The sequence below is a fragment of the Strongylocentrotus purpuratus genome, unplaced genomic scaffold, assembly GCF_000002235.5.
Source record: "Strongylocentrotus purpuratus isolate Spur 01 unplaced genomic scaffold, Spur_5.0 spur5_scaffold_13, whole genome shotgun sequence".
Taxonomy (NCBI): domain Eukaryota; kingdom Metazoa; phylum Echinodermata; class Echinoidea; order Camarodonta; family Strongylocentrotidae; genus Strongylocentrotus; species Strongylocentrotus purpuratus.
Genome location: NW_022145598.1, coordinates 568,362 through 588,495, shown reverse-complemented (window position 1 = coordinate 588,495; position 20,134 = coordinate 568,362). Strand labels below are relative to the sequence as shown.

The 20,134-nt window shown below is 35.0% G+C and overlaps 1 protein-coding gene across 1 annotated transcript; it reads right to left on the bottom strand.

Annotated features, from left to right (window-relative positions):
• Nucleotides 1-14,652: 14,652 nt before the first annotated feature.
• Nucleotides 14,653-17,314, bottom strand: LOC105446787. Its single transcript, XM_030982668.1, has 2 exons — nucleotides 17,173-17,314; nucleotides 14,653-16,485 (listed from the first exon to the last, which is right to left on the bottom strand). Exons 1-2 carry the CDS (start codon nucleotides 17,274-17,276, stop codon nucleotides 15,975-15,977), a joined length of 615 nt encoding a protein of 204 aa, XP_030838528.1. The 5' UTR covers nucleotides 17,277-17,314; the 3' UTR covers nucleotides 14,653-15,974.
• Between the last annotated feature and the right edge of the window lie 2,820 nt (nucleotides 17,315-20,134).

The following is a 20,134-nucleotide window of genomic DNA, read 5'->3' as shown; positions in this document are numbered from 1 at the left end:
TACATGAAATACCACTAAAAAGGATATGATAATAAAAGTCGGGCAATTAGAAAGTCGTTCACGTGTTACCGATTTATAATTACACAGCCCTTAAGTCCACGTTTCAAAATAATTTGACGATTTGAAGTAAATAATAATAATAATAATAATAATATGGTTATTTATATAGCGCCGGTATCCGCCAGGTTCTGACGCTCATGGCGCTTTACACATATTACCCTGGTCGTAGCCGAGCTGCCAAAGTAACTAGCGCTCAAGCATATCAGGTACCCATTTACACCTGGGTGGAGAGTGGCAAATGTAGATTAACGTCTTGCCAAAGGACATTAGTGCTGCGGCGGGATTTGAACCCCGTACCTTGTGATCTGCAGTCGGGTGACTTATCCACTAGTCCACAACACCTCTTCAACATTACCTAATTAATACCTATTTGGCACATTCTATCAAGTGAAACTGAATTAATTTGGTGTGTTAATGGCAGAACTCAATATACATAAAAAAGGCAAGCCCCTACATTTAACTTTAACAGCTACAGTCAGAGTAACAGAGTTTAATGGAGTTATTTTCTACGGAGTTACGGAGTTTTTACGGAGTTCTACTGTTACTCTTATTCAACGAGTTATTCAACTATTTATTTCTGCTCTTCCAGTTCTACCAGTTGATTGGTAAGTTGACTCTTTTTTGGCATATACAAGTATTAATGACTGCTTTAATATTCGAGATATAATTGTTTTTATACGCTCTCGGAAAGGTTACAATTGTGCGTATAAAAACAATTATTTCTCTCAAAGCAGTCATTAATACTATACGTATACGTATACTACTACTACTACTACTACTACTGGTACTACTACTGCTACTACTACCACTACCACCACTACTACTACTACTACTACTACTTATACTACTACTACTACCACTACTACTACTACTACTACTATTACTACTACCACTACAATTACTACTACTGATGCAGCAGCTACTACTACTATTCATCCTAAAAATCGATTATAAAATCAGAATCCTATTTGTACACACCTTCGACTGTAGTAGGAGGCGTCGTGCCAACTGTTGTTGGAACCTCTGTGAATATAACAATATGAAATGTGTACATGACATACCACTAAAAATAGGGATATGATAATGAAAGTCGGGCAATTAGAAAGTCGTTCACGTGTTACCGATTTAAAATTACACATGTACATACGTTACACGTATGTTTCCATATAATTTTACCATTTGAAATAAATCTTCACCATTACCTAATTACTACCTATTTGGCACATTCTATCAAGTGAAACTGGATTAATTTAGTGTGTTAATGGCAGAACTCAATATACATAAAACGGCAAACAACTCAATAATCCTAAAAGCCCGGGCTGACTCAGCCTCTCTCTCTCAAGTCGGAAGTGAGGTATAGGCTTCTGGCCTAGTTATCCCGAATACATTGTATGCTATAAATGATAACTGTATGATAAGGTAGAAGAATGCAAAATTTCAAGACAAAAGCAACACATTATTCGAGATAAATTTACCTATGTAAGGCATTTCATATATCTGGATGTTGTCTAACCTGATCAATAGTGGTACATCAAGTCTTGTAGCGTTGAAAATTATCTGCAAAAATAAATCACAAATTACATGATGTAATGGAAATCGTATTTTGTTATCTAAAGTATATTGGATATTTCTATTATTTAACAATATAGTGGATAGTCAAATCATGTCATCAACCTTTACTCTGCTCCTGAGATTATGAGTATTGAAACAAATGAGTTTCCAAGTATTAATCAATGTTTGGTTAATTGCTTCATTGTTAGATCAGGTCAGTAATGTATCCCTCGGAACAATCCGAGGGAAACTCAAAAGACGCCTAGAAGGTGTCCTGGCACTATCCCCTCAACTACACCAGGGATGAGAGTGGCAATTTGAGATTAATGTCTCGCAAATGTAAAGGGTATTGGTTGCCCCGTATGTTCGGCCATCTACAGTTTACGACGTAGGGGTACAGAATTGTAGAAGTAGGTCAGAGTGTTTCGATAAAGCCAATGACCTTCGACCATTGTTGACATGGTTCAGGGGACGCTAATAGATATTCTATGGTAATGTTCATTGTCATAACTTCTCGACTTGTCTGAATATGAACTTCCGAGTGTTTATTATTAACAAGAGATGATACTTTATTACAGCAAGTAATAAATTTGTCATCAAAATAAGTCATGGATATTACAATACTGTATTTCACTCCCCGAATATGATATGATTGTGTAATACAGCCCCGCCTCCGCTTTTCGTTTGCATATACTTATTCGTATTGCTCTGTATATGTCGCTGCCGTTAGTAGGGAATATGTTGCACCTATACTCTCTGTCATATAAACATGATAAATGAATAACTTATAACACTACACACCTGTACATCCATTGTGTTTGCACATGTATAAGGGATTAATGTCGAGGCGTCGAGAGGAGCTGATTGGTAAACCAGCAGTTGTTCCACTGGCTCGCGGTCTCCTCGGCAGGCTGAGACCAGCAACACCGTGTCAACACCAGCAATAAAGTAATCAAAAGACACGTTTCCATGTGGTGACGTGAAGTTGTATGGGATTGAGAACACAAACATGTCACCGGTATTGCTTGTAGATACGTCTGCTGTGAGCATTCCTGTATTTGTGATAAAAGGGTGAAATACATTGGCAGAGACAGTACGACCAATCAATAATGTGATTACATTCAATCATATACGTATAATTTGTTATTCAAATTCGTCTTGGTTTAATACTTCGTTAATACTTAAACTGTTTTCTTAGAAGTTTGTTTATATCGTTTATTTTACGTTTGTAAATTAATAATATACAGCAGTTAGCACATATAATGTACTTTTATTATGGCTAGAAAAGAAGGTTGAATTCTAATACAGGCATGAAGGTTAATATAACTGTATGAACTCATTTTCATTCTTTGACGCGATTGTAGAGGTATCATGGAATGGATGTCCCTGAAAGGGATTGCTCTTCAAATTGCCAAGACATTCGAGATATGGCTAGAAATAGCTTTTAAACAAAATTTGGACAAATTGTCAATGCACATTTGAGTGTCTTGTTGTGAAGTGCCCATGTCTGTGTGTAGCGGTGTTCATTTAAAGTGATTCATCAGCAAGACTCGGTCAACTTTTTATCATTGTAATTATGTCAACTATCTCAAAAGGTTCTTTCAAACTGTACTTGTATGACCTAGCGTTCAAATGTTTCTTTCTATAAATGTGAGCTATCGCTAATTGCGGATATTGATTAACAAAAGCATACTCAAAGGGAGTATAATGTACACAGGAAAAAGGAAAAGAAAAAATCAACAAAATCTTAAACAACTACGAACCATTTCCATTAAACGAAACTCTTGTCCAGATACCCTGCAACATTTCAATTCCGCAATCATCCACTGCAAAGTCACAAGACCAATCTAAAGATAAAACAAGGAAAAACAAATTGATTTTAAATATTAAATGCAGTGCATACTTCGAAAAATATTTGCCAATGTGAAGTTATCTTAAAGCATATCCTCAACAAATTACATTAATATTTCTCGATCGCCAAGGTTTTCGAGAAATCAACTCAAATAATTATCAAATTGTATTGCCATATAGAATTTCCTACACAAATCCTGTTTGGGTTAGGTATAGCACATTTCAAAAGGTGTTGGAAAAGACTACTGAAGTTGACCAATGTAGAAAGTTTGTCTGGAATCCTCCCAAAATGCGAACAATGGAACAGCGTCGATTTTTTTTCTTCTCTTTTCTGCTTCCTTTTAAAATGGTTAATACAATGTGAATTCGGCGTAAATATTCATAAATGAACGACACATGCCTTTAAGACTAAAACAGCAACAGGTCGATTTCGCGAAAGTCTTTCCAATCGTGTTAGTTGTCCGGTGTCAATAACCATAGGAAAATCGGGAACATCAATACATTGAAAAGCCATTGATATATATATATATATATATATATATATATATATATATATATATATATATATATAGTAATTAAATGCACGATGAGCATTAAATGTTATTTTCTGGTCGCATTTATCCTGTCAATGTTAACCATTCACATTTGATTGTTATATTGAATTTTGTTTGGATAACAAACTTCAAACTCAAACTCATATATATATTTATATGTATACAAGTCGTAGTCCGGTGGATAAGTCTTTGGACTGTAGATCACATGGTTCGCTGTGATTTTAAACGTCATATTTCTCGATCGCCAAGGTTTTCGAGCAACCAACTCAAATAATTATCAATTTGTATTGCCATATACAATATCCTAAACAAATCATGTATGGGTTACGTCATACCGTCATTTGGCAAAGCATTTATCTAATTTTCCCACTGCCCCCCAAAAGTTAAATGGGTAATGATAGGGAGGATTTTCTTGAATGCTGTGAGCACCGAAATCGCGCGCCATGGGCACCTTGCATGTAAAATATATGCGCTATAGAAATTTCCAATAATATGAGTACATCTATGATGTCTCTAGTAAGCGCTTTACACTATTACTTTGTCATCGGATTCAACCCGCACACAACCCTTACAAAACATGTTACTACCATGGTATTGCCATGGTACAGTACTTCCACGGTACTACATGTAGTACTACATACAGTACTAAAGACAGTACTAGTATGGCTCTTAATATGTAGTGTACCGTCATAATTGAAATGGTATTACCATTGTATATGTAATATGGCAAAAATACTGTGACCACGAACCGTTTACTGTGGTATTTTTTGGATAATGAAATGCAATCACATGCATTTTCCACTCCCGGGGAATAATTCCAACCTGGCGCCTATTTAAGACGATCGCAATACTGAACAAACTACATGACTAATACCTGGTTGTAGTGAAGCTATGTAGAAAAAGTTTTCTTTCTTAAGGACAACAGTGTTAGGTCGGGCATGGAACCCACGGCTTCGCACCTCTAGTCAAGTAACTCAACCACTCGACTGAGAAATGTCTATGGATTATTAATCAATCTGCCAGCCCTGAACGAAATAATTGACAGGGTCTTCAACTCCTTAACCAATCAGCCAATAACTTTTGCAAATGTGACGTAACAATTGTTTTCAATACGGTTTATGTACAACACTATCGTGAAGACTTTCTAAAATGAACTTGGGACAGGTTACATCTTTGAAATGTGCGAACATGACTGATGACGATGACGCATTACGTAATCAAAACATGTTTTCGATAATAATAATAATAATAGTGGGTTCTTGTATAACGCTCATGTCAGTCAGATTTGACCCTCCTGGCGCTCCCGATTATTACCCTGGCTTTAGCACGGCTGCCATACGGCGCTCTAGCATTTCAAGGAATAAATTCCTACTAGGTACCCATACCAGAGACGTCATATCCTTTGGGATAGTCTTACACTATCATGAAATTAATGTAAATATGGAATGTTTCGAATTACAATTAGGGTTAGCCTCTCCAAATGAATATACTGTTAAATGTAAGTGATGAAAATAAAAATATTTACCAGGTTCAGCAGCCGCAGACAATCCAACGAAAATCATCACAAAACAAGCTACTATCCGCTCCATTTTTAGACAATCGTGAAAACTAGAGCTAGCTAAAATGATAATTCCCGAAGAGATTTCACTTATTACAATGGGAAAGAGTCAACCAAGCTGTTAAGAGATCAGTATATTTGTGTCTTTCGCTGTTTTGATGCAATTGCATTTGCCAGATGATTAATTGCTCATATTTGGTTTAAATTATTAAACTTTTTGATTAAAACATATCTCCTCAGGCGGAAATATTTGTATCGACGCTGTTTACATTGCATTCCACAAATACCTTATTTTGTTTGAAAAAGGCAACAATCGCATTTTTACTGAATATGGGCACAACAATAAACACTTTTAAAGGTCATATATGATTATGAGTCATAATCCTTTTCGAAGGAAGGGAAGAGCAGCTTGAGAATGAAGGTAAACTATGTAATGTGTATGTTTGTATAATACATTGTAATGATCAAGCAATGATGATGCGAATTCTAATCTTCTGGACTCCATTCCCCTCTCTTTCTGTCTCTTATTCTGTCTCTGTCTCTCTCTCTATCCCTGCTTAATTCTCTCTCTCTCTCTTTCTCTGTTTCTCATAATCAGTCATTTTTGTCAGTGTTTGTGGTTATTAGTTTCTCCTATGTTGTATGCATTTGAAGAATTTAAAGGGGATCTCTTCTATGATGATATCGGTCATTTTTGTCAGTGTTTGTGGTTATTAGTTTCTACTTTAGTTTGGTTTAATATTTTATTACATTTACCCCCTATGCCTACAACCTCCCCCCTCCCACAGTTCTATTTTTTATTTTTTTATTTTTTTAATTCTCAGAACAAAAAAATAAAGAATTAATTACGCTTTGTGGAAGCCTATTTAAATTGAATGAACCCCATAATAATACATTTTATGCAATTATGCAAATATATGTAAATATGTAACTATAATGTAGACTCAGTGATTTGCTAATAATTCTATCATCAAGTTATATTACCCTAAGGACCTGGGTAAGACACCAAGTAAATGTTCTCAATAATAGGCATTAGCTATGAGTCAGGTTATTCAGGGTTCTTGCTTCTTTCCCATTTGCTTGCCTTTTAACTAATTGTTAAATGTTCAATGTTAATTAAATATTTTAATATATGCAATTTTGTTCCTGTTTCTATTGCAATAATGTAATAACTGTTAATTAATCTATAAATACAGTAACTGTTAGTATTATTGATCTAATTAATTAATCTAACTAAATTGTAATAGTCTATTCAGTGTAGCTGCAGTTTATCAGTATTCCAAAGTTTATTCTGAATTCTCATCATTTAGGCGAAATATGATATATAGCTTACTAGGTTTTTTTAATATTCGTAATTACACTATAGACTTTTAGTTTATCCAATAATTCTAAGTAACTGAATATTGTAATATTGTAACTATGAAATCAGTATAACTGCAATTTTTTAATTAGTAATGGCATTCACAAATTCTTGTATTCATGTGTGCAATATTCCCTATTAGTAAGCTGTGGAATATGGAATTTGCAACTTGAATTGACACAGTGAGTCTCATATCATTGTGCATGTTTTTGCTTTAAATCCATCACGCTAAATAAAAAGCTTATTTTTATATTTTGACATGGACGAATGAATGAATTGAATTGAAGTGAATGTTAGAGACAAGTCTGTTAACCAAAGAAAATGGTTAAAGATGAAGTTGAGTTCTGGTCATGCGATTGCATTGTGAAAGAAACGGTGTGGAATCGTCCAGAAAAGGTTGATCATCGAGCATATAAGAATTTGTGTGTATTGCAAGGTTCTGGAATCATCAAAATGAAGAAATTTGGCCAAGTCTTAGTAAAGTTACAAACACTGTACACAGAAAGATGTATATGGGACTACACAAACACGTGGCGTAAAAATCCTACTCCCGAGTTTTACGATGTTACATGACATATTTAGAATATGAAGGCATTTGAAGAGCCATGCTTTTCAGGGAACATGTCTTATCTGATGTTCTTCCACACCTGCATAATAAGAATGATAACGCTCACAAATTATTGTTCACCTCTTCCCAGAACCCAACCTTCTCTTTAAGACACCAAACTTTAAGGAGAAGTCCACCCTGATTATAAGTTGGTTTTAACAGAAGCAGAAAAATCAAAGAAACAGATCAGTGAAGGTTTGAGCAAAATACAATAAGAAATATTAAAGAAAATTATGAATTGTTGAAGTTGTAATCAATCAGACAAAAAATTGGCAACACCGTGACGTATCTTGTGAGCTACTCTCCTATTTGCCATGTACCCCAAAAATTATGAATTTCCATTTTCTCTAAAGAAAATATTAAATCATACATGCACCTTAATTATATAATCATTGCTCATATTTTTTTACACAAAACCTGTATGAAACAAATCTATTCCTCCATCAAATAACAAGAAAATGAAAATGTATGAGATTTCTGTATATAGGCCTACTGAGCAAATGGGAGAGGAGCTCGTAAGATACGTCACGGTATTTCTAATTTGTGTTTGATTGATTACAACTTCAAAAATTCATAACTTTCTTATTTTTCATCGGATTTTGCTCAAACTTTCACTTTTAGAATCTGTTTGTTTAAATTTTTCTTCTTTCATTCAAATCAACTTAATACCAGGGTGGACTTTCCCTTCAACTAATTATGATTCACAGATTAGATATAATATTAGACAAGCCATGAGGCAGCCATCTTGAATTGGAAAGGGTTAATTGTATGCAAATTTATGCAAATTAAGAGTCAGGGGGTAGTTAGAATTATTAGTGATGCAATAATAAAGTTCCTTGATCCCCTAAACATGGATAAGGGCACTAAAATCAACTTTCTATAAGGATCAGATGAGAAATAATTTTAAACATGCAACATGGCAGCCATTAAGAATTTGTTAAAGGGTCAATTATATGCAAATTTATGCAAATTAGGAGTCAAGGAGTAGTTGTGAGTTGCTGATAATGCTATAATCATGTTCCTTGACACTCTAAACAAGGATAAGGGCACTAAAATCAACTTTCTATAAGTATCAGATGAGAAATAGTTTTAAACATGCAACATATGGTAGCCAATTTGACTTTTAAAAAGGGTTATTTATATGCAAATTTATGCAAATTAGGAATCAAGGAGTAGTTGTTAGCTGCTTAAAATGCTATTATCATGTTCCTTGACCCCCAAAACATCGGTAGAGACACTTCGTTAAGCTTTCTATGTGTCTCAGATCTAGAGATATAGTTTTAAACATTACAAAATGGCAGCCATTTAGAAATTAAAATGGGTTAATTATATGCAAATTTATGCAAATTGGGAGTCAAGGACTAGTTCTAAGCTGCTGATAATGCTATGATTATGTTCCTTGACCCCCTAAACGTGGATAAGGGCACTAAAATCAAATTTCTATAAGTATCAGATGAGAAATAGTTTTAAACATGCAACATGGCAGCCATTTTGACTTTAAAAAGGGTTAATTATATGCAAATTTATGCAAATAAGGAGTCAAGGAATAGTTGTAAGCTGCTTATAATGCTATTATCATGTTCCTCGGCCCCACAAACATCGGTAGAGACACTTCGTTTAGCTTTCTATGTGTCTCAGATCTAGAGATATAGGCTTAAATAGGTTTTATGTGTCTACCGGGGTCTGACATGACGGGCTGGCGGCCATTTTGAATTTATGCAAATTAGGCACTGATCCACCACTACAATTTTTGTCAACTTTTAGTATGTTGATTTTATGTTTTTTTCAGATTATATGCAAGTGGAATCGTTTCTGTTGCAATTAGTTCTAGGTTGACCCCTTTTTTTTTCATATTTTGACTGTACTAGAGAGCTGAGTTGATGAGATAACCACCTGTCCAGTGATCTTGCAGGGCAGTCTAATCCCTCCTGTAAACTATGGCAGATAAGCTTTAAGCCAAAACTCGACATTCAATTTTGTTCTTCAAATCGTGAATGTTTTTATTATACTACCCCATTGCGATTAAGCAATATATGGTTTAATGATTTGTAATGATAGGAATTGTCACAGAGGACTCCCAACCAAGGTCACCTGACTTTGTCACTTCAGAATCCCCCGACTACCTGAGGGGAGAATCAAATGAAAAGCAAGGTAAAAAAGCATAATAGAATAAAACAATTGTTTGGGTTTGGTTACATATGCCTAGATTATTTTTTGTTGTATTGATATAGACAATTATTCTATCAGACTGTGCTGTTTTACACAAGACACATACATTTGAATTTGAAGAGATCTTGCGAAAAGGCTTTTAGAATATAGGCGGATGCAGGGTGGAAAACACCTTGCTCTATTTCGCACATTTTAGGTGCACATACAAAAAAGGAAAGAGCATGGGCACCAATATTGTGTAAACGGCCAAGGAATCATAAATCCACCACAGTCTATTCTAAGTTATCTATAGTTTCCATGTAAGACACGAAAACGAACAAAAATGTCTATGAGAAATCATTGTAAAGAATGGAAATGATTGTATTACAGTCTTAAAGTAAGTTTCGCAAATATTTTTGTTTTGTTTTACCCCAAACAGATCCGGCTCAAGTTACTATGATAATATACATTGCCTTGGCTGTGACTGCAACGTTGTTCCTTTGCACGCTCATCATCATTGCTATTCTGCTTTGTGACCACACAAAGTATGTCCAATATTTGTTATCACTGATAACTATACCGTTACAATTAATATTAGTATTAATATTAGCATTGTCAATTACTTTCAATTTGACTTGTACTATTACTGCATTACTATCATTTTTTGTACTACTATCTTTATTACTATTAGTATTGATATAACTCCTGCTAGTAATATTACTATTATTGATAATAAATGTATTACCATTAATTTTAATTGTTGTATTCTATTACTACATTTATTAATATGAATTTTACGACTTTGTACGCATAGTATCATCTCAGCTACTTATTCTTTCACTGCCACTCTTAACGTTCATTTATTTTCTACTAATAATGACATAACACATATTTGTATTAAACATAATGGGTTTATAGTACAACAAATAACAAATTTCTTTCAGGTTGATACGGCCAGACGCCTCGATCAAACTTGATGCTTACAGTGAGTTCAAATCTAGCGGTCAGGAACATGGTGAAAGTCATGTCAAGGGCATCTGTACCATCCAAACTAGCAGCCGTGATGTCCCGGATGGTGCCAGTACAGACACTTCAGAATTCATCTGGAACAGGATGCAAATGGATAGCGCCGAAGAAGAATTTGTAGAGCTGAAGGATGCATTCCCAGCCATGCAAAGTAGGGGTTTCGTTGATGCAGAAAAAAAAACAGTAGTTAAGACGCAACTGAAAGATTCAAAGTCCTATCTGAAATCTAAAGCGAAACCGAAGATGACCCAAATTGGTCAGACGCCATCACAGAACAGCACCGGTAAGGTCATTGCCCATCCTGATGAAGCCTTTGAAGTTGATGTCAACAGCTTCGAGGGGAAAGTCGATTTCGTCAGCAACCCTGTGTACGACAGGATCCCCAATGGCCACACCCAGACAGGCGATGGACACGTTAGTCCAATGCCTAATAGACAGACTTTTTTCTTTAGAGTCTTGCGCATCTTTTTAAAAAAAAATTAAAAAATCGGACCTATAGTTACAAGGTCACGTGACCTTTTGTCTTTGCATGTCAGCCCGAAAATCGCTCATTTTTGTGATTTGTGTACAAAACATATGGAAATGTCATTTTTCCTAAAAATAGATCAAATATTGGTTATTGGGTCTTGTTTAAAGTTTAGGTGGTTGTTTTGGGAGTCAAAATAAAACACAATAACATAAATAAGTTAAAAAAACAATGAAATACATAAGAAATTATCAAAACAAGAGATAACATAAGAAATAAGCTGGCTCTTCCAAATTTTTTTGTCGTATTATTGTTTCAAATGGTCTAATGAATATATGTAGTGAAAAAGAATGCTTTAAATATGAATAATATAGGATTTAGGGGTAAAAATGTGATTTTATGACGTTATTTGCATAAATTACCATAAATATGCAAATGAGGGATTTTTTTCAAAAAATTTAAATTATCATATTGTTCTATACACTTCACTTAACATGTGTGCAAATTTTCGCGGAGATCGGCCGAGATCTTGGGGGGGGGGGGCATAATGCCCCCCCCCCCCGGCCATAGTAAGACTTCAAATAGCCCGGCCTTATTAGGGTTAATAGAGTGTACTTTGTTTTACGGGTTAAGTTATTCAAACCAGGGCGCTCGTGACGATCAAACTTTTCTTTCTTGTCTACCACATGTATAAGCGTTGTGGATTCTTATTCATGAATATAATATATTATACAAACATGTATAATCACCATTATCAAGTGATTATAATGTCTTCTTTTTTTTTCTCGCTGTGTTTGTGGTTCATACATAATGTTTGCACATTAATCATAATTGCTTTCAAGCCTAAGTTTTTTATGTTGTTAGAATAACCTGTCGTTATTTAATAATCATTGTATAAACTAATGAAAAATCAATTTGGGAATACCCCCAAATGTTTAACATAATTTTGATGAAAGTGATCAACACTTTACAACACGATAAAGGTATTGTTTGCGTCCATTCCTAAAATGTTGGAAAGCAATCAGGTCTTTCACACAGTCTACTTCTTTTCTCCAAGTCCTCTGTTATAAAAAACGGTGAAGTATGGCATGATATGAAATGAAACAATAATGTCAATTAGAATAGTTTACCCGGTTCTGTGGCTGAAGAAACTCCAATGATTATCGCCACGAAGAGAGTGACCCATTTGCAAATATCCATTCCTGAAGCACTTGCTGATAACAACAGAAAATTGTTGATATTCAACTCTAACACGATATAAGCTACGAAAGGAAGTCAGTTTTACAATGTTTTCCCTTTACTTCCTTTTTCTACCCTAGTATTGGCTAATTATATCTTTGTTTTGGTTTCCCCGTCGATGTATGCATCAGTGTATTCTGAAAGTGTATGCATTCTATGACGTCACTATGGATTTTTAATAAGGCAACCAGAAAGTGTTTGTCACGCACCTATCATGCCTATCAATTGTTTTCTCTTTGCCTCTAAACGTTGTTTATTCAATATTCAAACAATAACATCATTTCATAAATACTTAAACAAAACAATGGGAAATCAAGAATACACACAATGTTTGTTCAATTATAACTAAGCCAATTTGCAGGAAATTTCATGTTTTGTACTCTCAAATTTTCATTTATTTGTAATATGTAAGTCATTTCTCTATTAAATAAATATATATAATTTTCAAATCTCTATTATCATACCCAAGCTTTTTTTTTAAACAATCATTTTATAAATATACCAAAATGCAATCGTCATAATCAAATCGATTTCGATTTGCGAATTAATTGTGAGTAATAAATTAATATCTAACTCTAATTTAAGATTAAAAACATGTAAAACTTAACCTTTTAAATACTCAAAGAAGGTTTTGTTTAACTTACTTGAAACATTACACGAATTTATTTACTCCTAATCAAATGCCTATCATGATTCCCGAACCAGAAAATGGTGTAACAACAGTTAAGGGATTCCATAAACATGCTCATGATTATATAAATTTACTTATCAGGTTAATCTAAGGTATACACTGCGGAAAGTAAGGTTTTTAATTTAACACCAGCCCTGCTTCAAAAGAGGACCACAACCTTGGGTGTTTTTACGATTTCATCTCTGGTTTTAAATATTTAATACCTATGTCCATTAAAATGTACTGACACCAGTGATTATATAACTTTAACACTTAAGGCGGTGTTAATATGAACACCTTACATCGGATTTAAAAGAGCAATTTAACACTAGCCCAGCTTCATGAAACGACCACATCGCCATGCCTTGAACCATAATGCATGGCCCTACAGAGGAATTTTTCCTGTTTGGGGCCGGGGGAAAATGCAATGAATTTTTGACAATTTATTGCATTTTCTTCGTTTTGGGGGGATTTGTGGAAGGGGCCGCGTACCCTAGCAAACACTGCGTACAGTCATGATTCAGGGGCTAAGCAATGGCCTCGTTACTGTGAGGCCCCAGGATAAAAATCGTGTCGATCAGCTATATATTAGTGCCCTTTTGTGAGGCATTAATCCTCATTACTGTCAATTATGATTTAAGGACGTAGGTCCCTTATCTGATTAGCATAGTAGCACACATATGATTAAGCAGTCACGCAAAACAAACACTCACAAATCAATATTCAATAAAATCTGAGAATGTATGCCATTATCTAGATCTATTAGAAATATTTTTTTTTTTAAATCCTTCCTTAAACTGGGGGGAAAATAAATATTCCACCATTATGACCAACAGTGTATTATTTTCGAGGAATTTCTAGATATCTGTTTTGTTCATTATATTCGTTTTTTGTGTTCCTACTAACTAAGATGGAAATCACGTGTGACTATGTCAGCTTTACTGATGACAATCTTGATCAGCCTACCAGGAAGTATACGAATATTGCATCAGGTGATCATTGTGGTAACATTAACACGTAAGGAAAGCAAGACCGAATCACACTATCGTGATAATGCACATATTACTTTTAATTAAAAAGTAACGGTGCAAACAGACTCAACACAACATAAGAAAAATATGTTGACAATATGGTGTTACATAAAATGCACACAGAAATATTTATTGAAACGTTTGGTGTTAAAGCTAAATTATCAAAGTGTATTAGTAAATGAAAAGTCATGGCCTATTATTAAACCAAATTATACTAGTAGTTCTGATGATTTCTGAAGTACTTTACAAAAAGTCATCCCGAAATATCAGTCGAGCGAAGGATAATTTGTTTGTTAGTTCGTTTTATACAACCAAAATCATTTGCAGAGTTTACATTTTATTTTGTGCTGGATGCGGTGACGTGCGCAGGATTTTTTTCAAGGGGGGGGGGGGTTAAAATCGGGCCCCCCAAAAAACGACTCAGCCGGTCGCTGAATAAGCGGGGGGGGGGGGGGTAAGAGGACACTTTTTTTCCTCAAAGGGGGGGGGGGGGTTCCACAAAAAAATACATAAAACATACACATAAAAAAATCTAGGGGGGGGGGGTTAAGAAAATGTATAGTATTGACCGTAAAGATTTTGTTCTGTCTATTTATATTATTCGTATTGGTGGTTTTTGAGAGCAAATCATTTTTGTTAATTTGACGCTTGTTGAGTAATAATTGAAGCTTGGTCACACTTTGTCAACGTACCATGAGACACGGCTGGTCGCTTCAATGCGGTCGAAACAATCGGAGTCATATTGCGTGAAAGTTCACAAATAAGGAAACATATGTTTGATATTTCTCTAAACTAACAATATTGATACACTGCATAATGACGTATTTATCGGATATCATGAATCATTCAAAGTTTTATGCACTTAGTTTATGCAAGAAAAGAGTGGCTTCTAGATGAATAATGACTTGTGAGCTTTAATTTTTCTTAATGTTAGTTTAGAAGAACATCAACTGATCATAGCAGAAATATCGCTTCCAAACGCCCTCGTATTAAAAATATAACGTGGAATAGGTGAAAAGGATTGGCCCACAGTTTCATTTTACATGTGTGTGTAGTCCCATGTACCCATTTGTGTGTGTGTTACATGTGATATGTAGCAATGTTAGAACAACGTCGTTTTTCGGTGTGTCATACTTCATTTACAATATGGAAAAGAAGGTGGGTAATAAAATATTGATAAAAGAGATAGATCACAACCCGAGGTCTCAATTGTTGGCCAAATCATTGTAGACACCTAATTTTATCTGTTTTGTATACATTTAATTTTGTTTAACTTTTATTTTTGGTATGTCATGTTTATTTATCCTACCATTAAGGCTTATTTTATTAGCCGATATGTAATTCATCAGGCTAAACAGCATACCCCCTAATCAACACGGTTTACAAAAATAAATATAATTGGTTGTTTTCTCCGTTCAACAAATTAAAATGAAATGTTTATATAGATATCAAATGAATAGATAAATGTCCTAAATATCAACATCAAGTTCAAATATTTGTATGAATTGAGCATGCTTGTAGAAATGGGGTAAACATTATGGGTTGCCCCATATCTTAAAGGTAACTTCAACGAATATATTTATGGATCAAAACGTACATTTTACAAAGAATCTCGGTAATATTATAGATACCTAGTAAAATCATTACTCAGTAGTACTCATGTATATACAAAGCAGAAGATAAAACAGAAATATTAATATAAAGGTCATTTAAAACAAGGGTACGCTAAAGTGACCATTCCAAAATGATTATGACATAATAATATATTCTTGTGTTATCCAGGTTATACGATAGGTTATTAACAGAACTTGAAGTGAAATTCTTATAATTGTTGCGATTGTGTTCACGCTCGTTCACTTGTTAGCCAGTGCGTACAGGACACTTCCCTTGGCTAGATGTTGAGGTCCACCATCTTCCACACGCCCATTACCAAGGTTCACATTTACCCTCTCCCCTTGAGGATTTTCCCTTTGATCTCCGTACAGAGGATTTTCAACCAGGTCACCAAATGGTGCCGAGTCTGGTTTCCCGATGTCCATTCCGTTGTAGATTGGGTTGATCATCAGGGGTGGACATCGACCATCTTCATCTCGTTTAGACGTCGAATTAATGCCGTTGTAAACTGGGTTTCCAACACGGTCATCATTCTTGACTTTGGAAGCATCATCAACTGACTCGTAGGCCTCTGGATGTTTGTCTTTATCGTTGTTCGATTGTGCAATGCTGCTTTTGGCTCGCCCACTACCTACGGACTCATATTTCCAAGGACGCCGGTTCCCTTGATACTCTGCATAGTGATCAATGTCTGCATTAGGTTCGTTGATAGTTCCTCCATCTGTAGGACCTTGTTTTCCGGGTTGTTTGCTTTAAGAATTAAAAATAGAACCCAATGAATGTTTGTGTGATTATGATTTTGAAGCATCATCATCACTATTATCATCAATAATAATCATCATCATCACCATCATCATCATAATCATCATCATCATCATCATCATCGTCTTCACCATCACCATCTTAGTTTATCCTCAACATCATTTTATCATCATTATCATCATCTTCAGTTTACATATTTATAGAGAGGAGAAGGAGCCCTCAAATGCGGTGTAACTTTAAACCTTAAACCATGAATCCATTTTAAGAGTGCAGTATTTTTGCATTTGTCCTGCTGAATTTCTTTACCCATGAAGATCTATTGTTTAGGCTACTATTGTTTACTGCCGCTGTACTACTGTTTTTCTTTCTCATTGTGTAGTCCTGGGTTGCTTACCTATCAAAACAAGATTACCTTCGCGTATTTGTATTTTTTAAATTATATACCTTGCCCTATCTTAAATGTAACACTTTTGTGATGAAAGTTGAGCCCCCCTCCCCCCAAACAAAAACCAAAAATGTGTTATTGATTCAATCTACATTAAGGTCTGAGAAATTATACATACAACACACGTTAGTCTGAATAAGACTATCAGAACCTACACATTTTCGATAGAAGAAGTATTTCATTTTACTCGACAGCTTGTTTTTCAAGAGTTTTAATGTTGATATTTTTACCTTCGCCTGTGGCAATACAGCACTACCACAGCAGCTATGATGATGAGTAGCAAGACAACAACAGAAGCTACCACAGGAATAAGCCATGACATACCTCGTCTCATAGGGGAAGGTGTGGAAGCTGAAAATGGTTAAGAGATATAAAAGAGAAAGGAAGAGATAGTGCTCCGATTAATTCAACTGTCTTGTCTTCATCTCCAACTTAAGATAATGGAATATAGAAAATAAAAACAGATGTTGGATGTATTTATATTTAAAGCAGAATCAACTTGTGCTCGACAAAGACCCGCATGCTTGGGTACAGAGGTTCATTATCTCCTGCTTTGTGTCATAAAATTGTAGGTCTCTCAGGAGCATTAATCCGATTACTAATACATGTATAATGCTGCGGGTCTATTTATATTTATCAATCGAATGAATATATGTTATAAAATGATGGCTATAATGATAATAATAATAATAATAATAATAATAATAATAATAATAATAATAATAATAATAATAATAATAATAATAATAATAATAATAATAATAATAATAATAATAATAATATTAATACTAATAGTATAATAATAATAATAATAATAATAATAATAAATACTACTACTTCTACTACTACTACTACTACTACTAATAATAATAATAATAGTGGCTACTTGTATAGCGCACAGGTCCACCTTTCGGTGCTAATGGCTATGACAAAGAAGTTATTAAAGCGTCTGAATAACAGAAATTACGTTACGTTTATCTCTGACTGCAACAGTCGTCGGACTTCCCGTAGTACTCGTATCAATTTTAGAGGACGCAGTGAAAACATCAGTCTGATTCGGTGTCAAAGAGACTGTGTAGACACATTGAAAGATAAAATACCAACATTTTTGTTCAAACATACAGTCACTGTCGGTGAATCGTTGATGCTTTGGGTTTCGTATTCTAGTAATTCAGTTTAACCTGACCTATGGTCTAATGCTAAGTTTACAATATGTTTACGTTATGTTCCCGGCGGCCACGGTGGACAAAGTGGGATGAACGTGGGACAACGCGTGGAGGGGGGGGGGGGGGGCGGGCGGAATGGGCAAAAATTACAGGCCATGATTGCCGTGGATGCCGGGCCAGTTTGTTGAATTGTCAACAAATTTGCTAAGGCAGTCATGGCGCGGATGAGTAACCGAGTAGTAAACGGGGTGAACGCCACAAAACGTGACAGTACGTAATGAAAGAACTTGATAAGACCTAACAAAACTTGAATACAGAGACAAAATTGCCAACGTTCCACGGCGCACTATACGTTTCGGGCCAACGGGTCTGCCGTGGCCGCCGGGAACATAGTGTTGACCTGGCAGAAGATGACATGAATCATACTCATGTGCACAGAGATGAATACAATTATTTTTGATAAAACGTGGACGAAATGGGACGTTCTTATGTTGTAAACGTGTACTTTTATTGTTCCTCTAATATAGTACATGCAAAGATACAGCACGAAGTTTAAGTTACTAGCTCAATGTATAACAAATATAAACTAGATACAAGTAATATGATATAAATGATCTACTGTCGGGAACATGACTATAGAAAGGAAGGCCTACTTGTGTTAGGTAAAGTACATCACGATTTTGACAAGTGTTTAGAAGAGATGATTGTTTCTGATAATTGTGCTTGTCGATAAGATTTACCTTCTGCAGTATTGGTCGATTGAATTGCCGTGGAGTCGGTGTTTCTAGAGGTGAGAGTAGGTAGAGTTTGAGGTGGTGGCGTGGTAGCTGGAGTTTTGATTGGGAAGAATGAAATGAAATATTTTGTTTAATTGATGATACTACTAGATTCAGGGGAGATTGTTTTGGATTTTGTAACCTTCATTTATGTACTTGTCACAACTTATTTGCACAAAGATGAATACAATTATCTTTGGTAAAACGTGGACTAAATGGGACGTCCTAATGTCGCAAACGTGTACTTATTTATGCGCATTAATATGAACTTGATATAGTGTTCTTCTAATATAGTACATGCAAAGATACAGCAGGGAGTACAGGCTCAATGTATAATAAATATAAATTAGATACAAGTAATCTGATATAAAAGGACCACTGTCGTGTGTATGAATATAAATAAGAAGGCCTACTTGTGTTCAAGGTAAAGTACATCACGATTTTGACAATAGTTTAAGAAGAGATGATTTTTTTCTGATAATTGTGCTTGTCGATAAGATTTACCTTCTGCAGTATTGGTCGATTGACTTTTCGTGGAGTCGGTGTTTCTAGAGGTAAGGGTAGGTAGAGTTTGAGGTGGTGGCGTGGTAGCTGGAGTTTTGATTGGGAAGAATGAAATAAAAACTTGTTTTAAGTTTATATTACTACTAAATTCAGTGTAGATTGTTTTTGTTTTTGTAACTTTCAACTCTGTACTTGTCACGAGAGATTTTCGGTATTTTCTTTCGTAAATCAATGTTGTCAATATTTACATCATGAACGTGTCGAGTGAATATTAAAGCCATGACCTTTCGAGCGAGAAACAAGCTTAAACATATTCCACAGTCCTTACACATAGTTGTCTTATATTCCGTAGTCCTCCGATTCCTCCCCCATTTTACCATGCATTTTCACTCTTCTTAGCTACAAGCCACACCCCCTAATGTTCTTAGATTTCATTTCAATATTTCATCTATATAGGTATCCTTCTGTAGACTTATAAGATCACTAACCTGCAAAAGGCATTTGCAATATCTGAATGTTGTCCACCCTAATCGAGCCTCAACCAATATTCCACGGTGCTCCCACATATTTGTCTTGTATTCCTTAATCGGTCCTCCCCTTTCCCCATACCTTTTCACTCTTCTTAGCTACAAGCCACACTCCCTTCCCATATGTTTTTAGTTTCATTTCGATATTTCGTCTATTTAGGTGTCCTTCCGTAGACTAAGTTCACTTACCTGCAATAGACATTTGAAATATCTGAATGT

Coding starts and splice junctions, on each gene's coding strand:
- LOC105446787 (XM_030982668.1), bottom strand. CDS start 17,276: ATGAGACGAGGTATGTCATGGCTTATTCCTGTGGTAGCTTCTGTTGTT. Junction 16,486..17,172: donor CTGTATTGCCACAGGCGAAG/GTAAAAATATCA, acceptor TAATTCTTAAAG/CAAACAACCCGGAAAACAAG.